This window comes from Salmo salar, chromosome ssa14 (assembly GCF_905237065.1).
Source record: "Salmo salar chromosome ssa14, Ssal_v3.1, whole genome shotgun sequence".
NCBI lineage: Eukaryota > Metazoa > Chordata > Actinopteri > Salmoniformes > Salmonidae > Salmo > Salmo salar.
The window spans coordinates 31,060,134-31,074,850 of NC_059455.1; the positions used below are offsets into that span (position 1 = coordinate 31,060,134).

At 45.7% G+C, this 14,717-nt stretch overlaps 1 protein-coding gene across 6 annotated transcripts in view; it reads left to right on the forward strand.

The window, feature by feature from the left end:
* Positions 1–14,717, forward strand: part of LOC106569352 (arf-GAP with GTPase, ANK repeat and PH domain-containing protein 3) — a 300,794-nt gene that overhangs the window by 140,908 nt on the left and 145,169 nt on the right. The window contains exon 1 of one of the 6 annotated variants that reach the window (XM_014140651.2): positions 6,131–6,426. The exons of 1 other annotated variant lie outside the window; for it this stretch is intronic. Coding sequence is in view for 3 of the 5 variants with exons in the window: in XM_014140646.2 (XP_013996121.1) it covers positions 9,716–11,411 (1,696 nt within the window). In the remaining 2 variants the exon portion in view is untranslated. 4 more of the 6 variants (XM_014140649.2, XM_014140650.2, XR_006758793.1 and 1 more) reach the window with 4 other exon arrangements.

Consider the following 14,717-nt stretch of genomic DNA (forward strand, 5'->3'; position numbering starts at 1 on the left):
TCTGGATTTTTTTCTCCCTGGCAGCAGCCTCCCACAGACGTCCTCAAACCTATCATTTTCTCTGCAGTGGAAGAACTGTGACGTACGCTGGTCGGTAGCTCAGCTGAATTTTAAAAAGCTCCACACACCCACGCTCACTACCACTACTGCAAGCATCATTATAACAAACTTTCCTTGCTCTATATCCCCCTTCTACTGTGTGTCTGTCTCTGTCAGTGTTTTGCCTTGTTCATGGGCCTGCAGTCATTCTGTGTAAATACACAACGGACAGGATTCTAATAAGATTTGATAATAGCTTTTTGAATTGATAGTGTGCAATCAATGTCACAGCTCGGTTATTATCTCTAGTTTGGGTTGTTGGTTAGGAGAAATGTTGTATTTTGTTGCTGTGTGTGTAGTATGCGTGTGTGGATGGGCAGGAAATTGTTGGCTGTGTGTGTGTGTGTGTGTGTGTGTGTGTGTGTGTGTGTGTGTGTGTGTGTGTGTGTGTGTGTGTGTGTGTGTGTGTGTGTGTGTGTGTGTGTGTGTGTGTGTGTGTGTGTGTGTGTGTGTGTGTGCGTGTTGTGGATTTTCACTTAGTGAGTAATGTGTGATACACGTATTGTTGTAGTGAGGAAGATGAGGAGGCACTAGGGTTGGGCGGGATCCAGATGTTCATACCGTTTCTGTACTATACCGGGGTATACGGTATTACCGAAAGTACACACGAGGGGCGCTATTTAAAAAAATAATATAGTATTTGTGTGTGTGAGTACTGTGCGTGAGCGGATGGATGCATATATGGGGGGCCTTGACTCAGCACCCAATCGCCTTCTTCAGAACCATCACACCACCACTCTGTGCTTGCTGTGTCATCTGAATATAATCAGGGCTAGCTTTAAAAAAATTAGATGTGGCTTTTTTAAATACATTTTTGACATGCATAACAATTTAAGCAACAGGGATCTTGATCCAGGAGGGGATTGAATGTCTCTGCTGTAACCAAGAAGCTTGATCTTGACATCTAGTCACTTAGCAAGCAAATTAGCAAAATAAATGCATAGCTTGAGCCATGAGCTGGATATAATTTATTTGACACATCTTAGATTTGTAATATTATTCGTAACTTACTGTTAGCTATAAGCAGTGGCGTAGCACTCACCCCTGCAGCCACAAAGAGGCAGGGGTACCCCCCCCCTTCGGTATACAGTATAAACAGTATATCGCCCAAGCCTAGGAGGCACACACTCGTTCATACATACACACACACACACACACACACTCTTGGCATTCATCACAGCCTCTGATCAAGGTTAAAGTTGTGAGAAATACTTAGTGATGCTCAAGGAAACACAAATGAGTGAGTCTTCTCTGGGAAAGTCGAGATGCAGGGTAAAATATTAACATCATTTGAGGAGAGAAAATGCGAAGGTGGAAGGTTCCCTTCTGGAGCTGTCTGGGGAGATCCTCAAGGGATAGGCTGTTTCAGAGCTGTCAATCATCTGGGCTTAGATGGACATAACACATGCTGGCCAGATTGACATGGGGCACACAGTCATGCAGAGCTGAATCAACACACACACACACACACACACACACACACACACAGACACACACACAGACAGACAGACAGACAGACAGACAGACAGACAGACAGACAGACAGACAGACAGACAGACAGACAGACAGACAGACAGACAGACAGACAGACAGACAGACGAAGACAGACAGACAGACAGACAGACAGACAGACAGACAGACAGACAGACAGACAGACGAACAGACAGACAGACAGACAGACAGACAGACAGACAGACAGACAGACAGACAGACAGACAGACAGACAGACAGACAGACAGACAGACAGACAGACAGACAGACAGACAGACAGACAGACAGACAGACAGACAGACAGACAGACAGGACAGACAGACAGACAGACAGACAGACAGACAGACGAGACAGACAGACAGACAGACAGACAGACAGACAGACAGACAGACAGACAGACAGACAGACAGACAGACAGACAGACAGACAGACAGACAGACAGACAGACAGACAGACAGACAGACAGACAGACAGACAGACAGACAGACAGACAGACAGACAGACAGACAGACAGACAGACAGACAGACAGACAGACAGACAGACAGACAGACAGACAGACAGACAGTGAAGAAGGTCCCAAGAGGAACTCCCCTCCCCTAATATCACTGGGCCATGCTCTTACTCTGTTTTGATTCATACACATCCCTGTGCCTCGCTCTCTAGTCCCCATGCTCTCGTTACAGGTGCCTGTCAGTTGATTTTTTTTTTTTTTAAATCAATGAAGCTTGATTCTGAAATCAGGGAACACTCTCTGATGTTGGTTGCTTTGATGATGATGCTGTAGCCATAAAAATAGATGAGTGATTATACACTGAACAAAAATATAAACTCAACATGTAAAGTGTTGGTCCCATGTTTCATGAAATAAAAGATCCCAGAAATGTTCCTCACACACGAAAAGCTTGTTTCTCTCAAATTTTGTGCAAACATTTGTTTACATCCCTGTTAGTGAGCATTTCTCCTTTGCCAAGATAATCCATCCACCTGAGAGGTGTGGCATATCAAGAAGCTGGTTGAACTGAATGATCATTATTGTACTGGGGACAATAAAAGGCCAATCTAAAATGTGCAGGTTTGTCACACAACACAATGCCACAGATGTCTCAAGTTTTGTGGGATCGTGCAATTGGCATGCTAACTGCAGGAATGTCCATTCGAATTGAATGTTAATTTATCTACCATAAGTCGCCTCCAACGTTGTTTTAGAAAATTTGGCAGTACTTCCAACTGGTCTCACAACCGCAGACCACGTGTATGGCGTTGTGATGGCGAGCGGTTTGCTGATGTCAGCGTTGTGAAAAGAGTGCCCCATGGTGGAGGTGGGGTTATGGTATGGGCAGGCATAAGCTACGGACAATGAACACATTTGCATTTTATTGATGGCAATTTTAATGCACAGAAATACCGTAATGAGATCCTGAGGTCCATTGTGAGGCCCAAATGTATTTATGGTATCTCTGACCAACAGCTGCATATCTGTATTCCCAGTCATATGAAATTCATAGATTGGGGCTTAATGAATTTACTTCAGTTTACTGATTTTCTCATATGAACTGTAACTCAGTAAAATAGTTTTTTTCCGTATATTTGTGTGGCTGGGGCAATGTCACTAGGCCTACTCTAGCCTCAGGCACAGTGTCACTCTGCTTCCTGTGCATCATTGCTGCCACCTTTCTGGTCTCTGATCTGATGACTTCAACCTGTGGAGCTCTGCTATGATGGCTCTGGTTCATTCAAATTGTAACGATCTTTAATTGTGAACTTATCCTGAGAGTTATGTATTTTGTGGTAACACACACACAGAATTTGATTTGAAACATGAGCTAAAAGAACCCACCTTTTTATAGAAGCCACATCGATGCTTGGTCTCATGAGTCCTCGTGAGTCATTCACACAATGTAATCATTCTGACATGCTATTGACAACCTGTAACTACATACACTTTTATTGAATTGGAATGACATGCATGCGTAAGATAACCATTTCCCCTTCGGGTGCTACCATAGACTGTGCAGGCTAGTGGACGAGACTATAAAGCTCATGAAATGGTGTTTCTGTAGATCTGAAATTGAGAGAATGATTTGTTTTACCATTAGTAGTCAGCCTACCGCTGTGCAGGTGTGTGAGGTCAGTCATCAATACCTAGAGACAAAGTGCTTGAAGGATCAACATCTGTACCAATGGAGGGAGGGCAGCTCATAGTAATGGCTGGAGTGGAGTCAGTGGAATAGTATCAACCATTAGGAAACCACATTTTGATACCATTCCATTGACTCCATTCCAGATGTTATTATGAGCCGTCCTCCCCTCAGCAGCCTCCACTGGTCTGTACGTACGTAGTACCTCTGGGTCTAATAATGATGATCATCAATGGTGCTGATGGGGATGCTGAATACTGATAGCCATGATGAATAAGGTACTGTCTCAGTTCCTCTCCTCTCCTTTCCCGGCCAGCCAGGCAGCAGCCTGCTGTTGATTGTCAGAGGAACAGCGTGTGTCTGACGTTTTAACACTGACTCGAATCCTCCTATCATTGAGGGTCGCGAGGAGAAAACACGTCATACAATCTGCTAGACTACGGGTCTAGACATTTGTAGCATCTGTGGCCTGTAACTATAGGAAACCGCCAGAATGTTGTCTGTCTGCTGGTTGATATGAGGCTTTGCCTATGAGTTCCAGCCTACTGTAGTAGAGGGATAAACTGTATGGTGTAAGCATTAAGACACATTTCTTATTTTATGTGATCAGTGAGTATCATACCACATGAGATAGATAGATGTGATCATAAGACTAAACTGGCAACAGTTCAATCCTTTCACACAGTGAAAACCTTTGACTATTGGGTAACATTTACATTTGAGTCATTTAGCAGACTATGTTATCCAGAGTGACTTACAGTAATGAGTGCATACATTTTCTAACTTTTTGGTCCTGGGTAAGGAGGGTTCTCTTTACAGCTTTTATTCCCAGTGATTGGTTTGTTTTCTGAGCTTTCTATGTAATTAATCATCAGGTATAATAGAGACATGAGGGGAGCCATCAGGAAGCTTGGGAGGGGCTGAGTGCAGGGAAAACGATCACATGTAGCAGTACTGATAAGGGGAGGAACCGTTTAAGACCCAGATACCTCAGCTCCCTGCCTAGCAATAATGATGCAATGTTTAGCGATAAGGAGGAGACTCCACCCAAAGTGGAGTATGAATACTACCACGGGTGAAACCATGTTTTTTGTCTGACGCAGCTGTATTGACCTTCTGGGAAGAATACATTTGGTTTAAGCTTTCATAGTGTCCGTTGAGTTTGTACTGAAAATTAGAACCTAACACCAGAAAGTAGGATTTCTCTGTGATCGTACACAGGCACTTCAAATTCCATTGAGGTTCTTATATGGCCTCATTTAAAACCCCTGCACTACCTTCTGGCTTCTCTTCTGTTGTCGTTATGACTCTCTCAGCTCAACTCTCTGAAAACTGGCTGCATGCTCTAGTCTAGATTTACATCCACGGCAGAGCAGAGGTACCTAAGCTGCTAAAAAGTTGGCTTACGTAACAATACAATACAGAACAGAAGTCTTTGAAGAGTCGTCTCAAGCAGCAGAGTTGCCCTAGAATAATACTGGTTCCAACAGGAGTCAGGCTGCCCCCCCTCCTGGTGGAGACATGTCCTGCACCCTGCCTGGCAAATAGTGTTGGATAACATCGTTCCTATTTGAATTTAATAGAGCGAGGAAGGAAAAAAACAAATTACAGGGCCGTAATGAGTTTTTCTATAAAAACTATTTCATTAGACCTGTGCTGAATTAAATGCAGGAGATGGTATTTCCCTGAGGATAGCCCAAGCAAATGTTCTCCTCACATTGGTTTACAGTGGAAACTGCATTCCTTTAGAGAGAAATGTATTTCTGACAGATTCCATAATTGAATTGGAGCTACAGTTTGCAGACTGTATTTAAATATTTATTCTCAGGGAGTTAGTTTGCCAGACCAATATTTTGTCTTTTACCTCTCTCATTGGTAAATAATTCATTTGGCGGTCTAAACGGTTAATTCCCTAGGCCTAGCACAGTTATGGAGAACATGAGTTGATGTGTATCATGCCACGTCATATGTTTCGTATTACTTCTTTCATTACTTCTGAAGTAAGCCTACACTTTCTAGAGTTCTCATCCCCTCTACCACCCCCACTTCTAATACTGTCAAAAACACTAGAACAGTATTTTGTGTTTATTATGTGTTAAGTGTCTATGAGGTGTCTCAACCTTAAATGAGTCTTGCCCCGGGCCGGTAACTAGCAGGACCTAGACAGTTACACAGGAACAATAGAAAGCCTCTGGCTAACATGTAGGCACAACATGGGCTTGACCCTGCTACCCATATACACTCTGTATACGTCACAATGACTAGCACAGATGAGATAACACAGGCACACACACACACACACCCTGACTCCCACAGAAAACCCCCAGACATGGCCAATCAAGCCAGTTTATCAGAAATCCTCCTCCCAACTGCCATATAGATAAAGTTACAGAACTGGGGCCACATAATGTGTGAAGCAGCTGTCAGTCGATAGAGGGAAGGAGAGAGAGACGACACATCCTTCCTCTGTTACCCCGGCCGGGAGGGAATGGACTGAGACTGAAAGCCAGATCCTATGGCTGACCAGAGCTTATCAATGGACGTCCCATTCTGGCCCATGGGCTTATTAGGATTAGCCTAAACAAGCAGTTGTTTTAGGTATAGGGCCTTTAGACCCCTCCTCAGCTCAGAGGATTACCAGGAGGAGGAAACGGTTCCGTCGGAACACCTGACGCATGGTCGTGTCTTCCTGATCAGGTCAGTGTGTTATAATACAGCTCAGCACAGCCACAACACTCCAGAGCTGTCTGCTGGGACTACATCATACGCAGGACCGGGCAAATACTATCTTTTGGATCCAGATTTAGTTTACACTGGAAGTTGAAATACGAAAGACTAACCTGAGAGGACAGAGAATTTTTAAAAAGAGAGGAGAGGAAGAAGTGGAATAAAACCACAAGATGGTAATGATGGAAAATATCAGCTTGTCTGTCGGTGAGTTTGAAGCGTGAGGGTTGGACGGTGGATTTGTATGGTTAGGTTGTGTCTTGTGAGCCCTTTGGTCCACTAGGAGCTAAAGGAATAAGTCAAGTCAGGCTGTGCCTCTTGAAAGTGTGGGACCATGCTGCTGTGTTTCGGGGGCCGCAGACGGACCAGGCACCACCACATCCACTGGAGCGAAGAGGACTGTCTACTGGCTGAAGAGCCTCAGGTTATTCCCATCCCTGGCTACCTGGACACAGGTAGCACAAACCTGGACACAGGTAACACACCTGTTCACTACACAGCAGGTCCACATATCGATATGACTAACAGCTCAGTTGAAGCAGCAAGCTCTCAAAGCAGAGCTCTCAAATAGAGTATGAATCTATTTGCTCGCTGGTATTTGAGCAGTTTTCATAAAGTGTTGTAGCTGGTTTCTTATTTGAGAAGCCTGTCTCAAAGACAGTATCCACAGCCCAGACTTCCTGGAAAGATGCTTGGGATGCCTTGAAGGGATTATTACCCTTCAACACAACAAACTGTACTAGACAATGGCATGCCAGTGGGTGTTGTACTGTATGAGTGTGAGATAACATCAACCACTTCAAATCACTCATTCTCTACTCACTATCTACTCACGTTATGCAAATAAGACACTTGATAAATACCTAGATGGAGACCGATTTAAAGATGTTAGCTATAATGTCTCCCTTTTGAAAATAAGGCTACTACTATGTAGAACACAGCAGTGCTCCAGTTTGAGAACATGTATATGTCTCTGAATCTTTCAAGGGCCTGAGGATGTTCTGTATAGAGAGAAGTTGACTGTTTTCCTTTTGGTGGGATGATCCAGTAGACACATGCTGTCTGGGTGCTGCTTTGCTTGGGCCAGCCAGATGGAATCTGTCCAGATGTCCTGTCAGGATCATGTCCTCACAACCCTGGTTCTCTACATGTGCTCTGATTACTAATTGATCAAATATTATGTAAAAACATGTTCATATAATGTTTTTACTGTGTTACTACACAGGTATAAAAGCAACTAAATGGTTACCGTGACTGTAATATGTTCTGTTTTTTTGGTGTCATGTATGGAGTGTTCAAAAATGATGTACTTTCTTTAGCAGTTATAGCCTGCTTAGAAAATATTTCTATATCAAGCAAGGCTATTTTCCAGGGGCCCTTATCAGCATGTTTCTCTCTAAACACATGGGGGCGCTGCTTTTGATGGCATCATCAATTGCCTCAGTGTCCCGTGGTGATAAGAACATGGAATTAGGGTTGACCTAGTTGGTCAGCTTTGTGTTGTGCCTTTATTCAGAGTGATTGCCATTTGATTGACCAATGCCTAATTGAACACCAAAGCTCTGCCCATGCTGAATATAAAGCTGGAATGTGTCAGATTATGCAGTGAGTTCCTTTTAGAGCCTGAAATGACATTTAAATAACAAACTGAATACGCATCTGTTTATGGCAGCCAATCAGTTGCTGACACTGACTTATGAGCTAATAATTGTTCCTGTGGAAAGGTTAATTTACTTATTTTGGGAAGGCGTCAAAGCCAGATTTGTAATTATTAGTTAGTGGTATTTTGTAGAGGAGACATTTTACATACCAACTCATTTATCAGATTATTTCAGTTATTAACAACACTGTAAAAATAATTTTCTGCCTGCCATAAATGCTAGTCAGGTCACTCCTGGAGTAACTAAGTGTGTGAGAGCGTGTGTCTGTGCATGTGTGCGAGCGTGTGCGTGCTTTTGTCAGTGCATGTGTATGTAAACACTGGGATCGATCCACTCGAACCGTCCATTATTGCTGTCAGGTTAGGTGGCAATTACTATGGCAGTGACTTACTTTCACACAATTAGGCGACTTTCTGCATTGAGCTATCTTAGCTTTTTTTACAACGAACTAGAGAACATATCTTGCCTTTTCAAGCTATCTGACCCACTTGTGTGCAACCCATGTGACCTGCTTTTACAGGACCCTAGGATTAGCAGTGCTTTATGTAGCGTCTAAAACTTGGCTACATGGAAGCCAGAACTTCGGGTACTTCCACTCACTCTCCCTCCTTTAGAAAGCCATGGGAATATCTCTGCCTTTGTGTTTTCCCTATCCCTGCTTGTTCGGTTGCAAGAGAGAACATGATGGTGAGGGAGGGAGGAATACAGAGAGCGACCGAGAGAGGAGACACTGGGGACACAAAGTTCTCTTTCATAGCAGTTTGTTCTGGGATCCTATCTTTGTTGACTGCTGCGGCAGCAGTGGATGCTCAGCTCCCTCTTCCTTGGATCCTATTCTTACTGTTCACTCACTGTCATCCATTTTACTCTCTGGGCGCTGAAATCCCTCTAGAGATCCCGTGGAGGAACTCAGCTCAGTGGAGTCGGTGTGTTTTAATGCAGAGTAGCCGACCCGTTGGGATCCGGTCCTTGTTTTCTGACCATCCCGGGGGTTGGGAAACTGTTAGGAAAGTTCAGACAGACACACTCCCTCACGCTACGCACGGCAGGCAGCTCAGAGATGAAGGGTTTTGTCTGCACCGCAGGCAGAAAAGGATTGCTCACAACTTGTCAAGAAGGATGTCTCAGTTTGTCATATGTTGCTCACGGCCTCTCAGGGACTCTATGACAAACATGTGTTTGTTTGTTCCAAAGCAAACAGTGGAATGGCTGTTTTAGCTGTCGCTCACCCTCACGTCGGACAGGTAGAAGAAGAAAGTAGAGTGGAGGGGAGAATGCAACCAGCCAGCCACCATCCAGCCTTTTGCGGTGCTGCTGCTGAATGCTGAGTATAATGCTGCAGGGTTATGGAGGTGGCACAGAGGCTTTGCTCAGGCTTGTTTGAAGTTTTTTTTCCCATGTCAAAGGTAAAGGATTACGCGGGGGGTTGGAATGCAGCCTGGAAGTGAAGGACTCAGAGAGCTACCCTAAACACCACCACACCGGGGAGAGGAGTGTGAGATTGTGTTTGCTTTGCGACTGTGTGTATGTAGGTGTGTGCGTGTAAGTTAGGCTAGTTTGTGCATGCCTGTGTGTGTGGGGGAGTTCAGGGTAGTGCCATGCTACTGCTGAGCAGTCGGGCTACGGAGCAGACTATCCCCGGGGCCACAAGTAAAGCTGGAACAGCCCACCAGTCAGGAGGAGGTAGGACCATGGTGTACCACATCTCTGTCATCCTGAATGGAACTTTGGGGCATGAGGAGGTGGGTGAGGGGGTGGGGGTGAGGGAGGGCCTGTCCGCTAGACACGACTCCCTGGAGCAGAGTCATCCTGCAGCCAGGAGCACTAGGGCACAGCCACAGGCGCTGCAGGGGGAGGAGGGACACTTCAGGCTGGGCAAGGCACGGCAGAAGCTTGGCAGGTGGCCCTCCCTGAGCCGTACAGGCAGAGTGGGGGGGAGGAGGGAGGAGGCAGTGCAGGAGGAGGAGGAGGAGGAGGGAAGAAAAATGAAGACGGACCGGTTTCTCCAACTCCAACAGCTCTCTAGTAACTCAGCAGCTCCAGCAGCAGCCCATCCTTCTCAGATAGACAGGGAGACTGCAGCGGTAGGAGTAGAGGTAAAGGCAGCCACAGCAGCTCCAGAGCAACAGAAGACCCAGGTAGAGATACAGGGACAGGACGTTTCTCCCCAGACTGAAGGGCCTCTCCCTGGGCATGATGGTGGTGTTCTGGCTGGTGGTGGCTCTCCACCCCGGGCTGTGCTCCGCAGGAGGCCATCCCAGGACGGTGCTGCTCCACACAACAGGAGGGCGGTGAGCATGTATGGAGCCGCAGCCAGGCAGCATCGAGGCTCGCTAAGCCGCCAGGACAGACAGGACAGGCCCAGGAGTGTGTGCATGCTCGCAGGCCCCAACCTCAACCCTGCCCTATCAGAGCCCAGGTCCCACTCCCAACAGACCTCCAGGGGGGGGGTTACAAGGTCTCTGGACGGTCCCCCACAGCAGCGCTGGACCAGGAGGGCAGAGCTGCGGGCGGTGGACGGCCTTAAACCAGGGGTGCTCCCCCAGTGGACGGTGGCGGGGGCTGAGGAGAAGGTGGTCCCCAGGGTCCGGCAGCAGACCTGGAAACCAAGACCGGTCAGCATGACTGTGTTGGAGCTGAGGAAGAAGGCCTCGGGGTCTCAGGAAGAGCTGGACAGCCAAGGAGGAAGCCAGGGGGGAGGTCTATTTGGCCGCTGGAGGCTGTTCGGCCGACCAGCCCAGGACAAGGAGAAGGAGGAAGCCCCAGGCTCCAAGCCCAGCAGCAAGCTGGATGCCCCCAAGAAGACCCTGAGCTCCTTACGCCGGAGCCTCAGTCTGCGGATCAGGAGGAACCGGCCGCGGGAGAGAGTGGACATTTCTGAGGTGACAGAAGAGGAACGCTCACGCACTACAAGTTTGGAGCAGGAGACATCTCTCCCCTTGCGGCCCTTCTCCTATCTGACTGGGAGGACCCTGCCACCTCCTTACGAGAGGGACGATGATGGAGGGAGGCAGTTAATTCAGTACCACAGCCAGGGCAAGGTCAAGGTGATGGAGGTGCCCCTCTACCCAGCCAAACTGTCCTCCTCTACTAAACCAGCCCAGGAGGAGCCCAGCCTATGGCAGCTCATAGCCAGACGCTTTAGGAGGAAGGAGCAGGAGCAACCGTCCAACGGTAAATGTGAACTCCAGACCCGAAACCCGAGCAAAGAGACTGGCAAATATTCCCTGGGCAGGATTAAAAAGCCTCAGTCAGTTGCAATAGAGACTCTGGCAGAATGCAACAAAGGTCAAGGTAAGATTCCCAGTAAGATTGATGAATATATTCCCCCCCCCAACCACTCTGTCAAAAAGTTCCCTTTCATAGTTCAACAGGGCAGCAGGTAGCCCAGAGCAGTAAACAAAAGGTCGCTGGTTCGAATCCCGAGCTGACTAGGTGAAAAATCTGTCTGTGCCCTTGATCAATGCACTTAACCCCCTGTCGCTCCTCTTAGTCACTGGGGAAAAGCTCACATGTAAACAGGAACAGGGGTATTGTGCTCTTTAAGGAAAAAGGGCAAATGAAAAACACATGGAAAGGGAACTTTAGGCTGAGGTGGCATTTCAAGGTTTCGGGACCCGGAGGTTAGAAACAGTTCTCATTTTAGCTTTTGTGTTTTGTTTATTTACTTTTCCCACAATGCATTTCAAATCCATGTTGGTTCTTATTCAGCTATGGAACAGTCACCACCGAAAACATTTTACATTAGAGATTTGTCATTTGGATGAGATGAGGGTCTTGCCTGTTATCTCATATGAATTTGCCTTGTTGTTTAAAGTTAACAATAGCTGTTTGATGAGAAAAGGTATGGGTGGTTGGTACAGTACTATACAGTCTGATCCAGAAGTGGCTCTGTGTTTCCCAGAGCCAGTGTGGTTGGAAATGCATGGTAGATAATGCCTCTGGCCTCGTAGGGACACAGCTTAAAGCAGGAAGCATTAAAACGGTCAGCGGCTGTGAAGGGCCTTGGAGATGCTTTTGGCCGCCAACCAGGGCTAAATTAGGAGGGCTTAAACACTGTAATGATGGGGAACTGAGAGAGAGACTTAAGCACTGTGTTTAAAGGTTAGCTAGCCTAGCGCTGCTCTCTATACGCTGACAGTGTAGGATCTTGTGTGTATGTGTTGAGTTACTCATAGAAGCAGACAGAGAAGCAACAATGAGCTATAGAGATTAGCCAATGTGCTGAAGCTGTGTTTGCTGTGTACTCCATGCAGTTTAGTTCAAATCTAAATTAAGCCTTGTTCTTGTCATAGTCATTAGCAGATAACACCTTCTACTATGGTGAACTGAAGTTTAAAAACTTCTATCAGACAGGTTTGCGCAAAATGCCAAGCATGACACGTAACAGGTTCTAGAGTTATGATTGGTGATCGTGAATTATTACCTAATTATTACATCATTTAGAAAAATCCACCGCTCAGACCCCCAGGATCTATGAGTGAAGTTCAGATTGAAAACAAACACCTGTTACTGTAGGAGTAAGATGAAACACTTCTTAGATTGTTATTCGTACTTGGTAAGTTGTTTCTCTGTGAATGAACCACAAATCAGACTGTGTACTTTGTATTGATATCATCTTCAGCAAAGCTTTGTTTCCTTCTGAGCCTAAGCAGTTAATAAGGGCAGATACAGGTACACTTTGTGATTTGCAGTTTTTTTATTTGTTTTCCCAATAAGAACTGTTACCAAGGTCACCAAAGCCTTTGTAGTGTTAAGTGCACGTTTAGTGATATTTGTCTATGTAGTCGAAGTAGGAGAGGGCAGTCAGTCAGGCAGTAGGAATGTAGGTGTGCCGATCACTCTGACTAAAAGCCTAGTCACCTGTCTCTACCTGCCTAAGTGTTTGACAACCTTACCTGGCTGCAAAATGTATCCCAAGAGTTCTGATTCCCAGCCCTTAGTTAGTACACACACACACACACACACACACACACACACACACACACACACACACACACACACACACACACACACACACACACACACACACACACACACACACACACGCAAACACACTCACATACATGCAAACACACTCACATACACACTTGTGTAATTGCGAAAATTTGCCAAAAACACGTTAGCTGGCATTACGATATACTCTGTTTAGCTAGTAACTAATATGGATCTCCAGGTGTTAGTACTAGCTAATGATGAGCTGTTTTCCTGGTTATATTTTTTCTCTTTGGTGGTATAGCCCTCCACCAGGGATGAGGTGTTGAGGACCCTGTCCCCCCCAAAACTGAACCTCACCCCTACCGGTGGGTGAACAAGGCCATTGTTGTCAGGCCCATGGAGGAGGGGTGGTTTGAAGTGACGTGAGGTAGTCAACACTGCACTCCATCACAGACCTGGGTTCAAATAGGATTTGAAATCTTTTCAATACTTTGGCTGGGCATGATTGAGCTTGCCTGCAGCAGTGGAACCAATGGAATGGTCTCAAATGTGTAAACCAGGCAGATTCAGACAAATACTCAAAGTATTTGGAAGATTTCAAATACTATTTGAACCCAGGCCTGCTTCATCAAACACATGACGTCCATTAAACTAGGCTGCACTGCGACTAGAGTAAAGTTAGGTGTTTCCCTCTTGAAATGCCATACACGTCATTGTTTTGTAGGCCCAGGCAGGCAAAATGTTCCCTGTGGTACATGTATCTTGCCTAGACTTGGCATTGCTCATTGAGAGTTGCCGAAAGTGTCCTGTGTGTCAATGTGCATTTTGTATTCTTTCATCTCATTACTGATCTCTCTTATAAGAGATCCTTGAAATTGGTTGTGGAGTGTTCAAGAACAACAATACGCTGGCCTTTCTTTTTTTTCATCCCACAACCAACTGAAGTTCATTCATGAAAATAGTTTGCAGCTCTGCTCTTTCTCATACAAAACGCTTTGTCACTGTGAATCAGGGCCAACAAAATGTCTGTTCCCAAAATGTCTGTTCCCCTAAATGTTCTTAAGTTTGAGTCTGCCTGCTCTGAAGACTCTCCATCGGAGTTGTGTGAAGACGTATCTGGTTTATTAAGTAAGCACCCTCAGCAGACCTTCTCTGAGCCAAACTCCTCACTAATGACTTGGTTTACCCTTATGACAAACCAAATGTGTCACTCCCAAGCCAATTGGGGAAAGTGAACGTTTGATCACACAAACCCACTTCTGGGAGAGGAGGGAAGAGGAGAGGGATAAAGGAGAAGAGAGAATAAGACACTGTTGTGGGTTGAGTGAGTGAGTGAGTGAGTCAGTCCAGAAGGAGATGGATATAGAGGCTCTCTTAATACTTTAATATGACTCCTTATTTGAGCGTCTGCTGCCACAGATCCCCAGCTACTGTGTTCCCTTAAAATGTAATTGTATTGGTCGCATACACATATTTTGCCGGTGCATTGAAATGCTTATGTTTCTACTTTAGCTCCAACAGTGCTGTAATACGGAACAATACAGAATAATATACAAATCCCCAAAAATTCAAAGGAAGAAATCAATAAATTATCAGACCAAGCAATGTCAGAGTCTGGAATATCTATACACACCATCATATGTATATGATGGTGTGTATGGA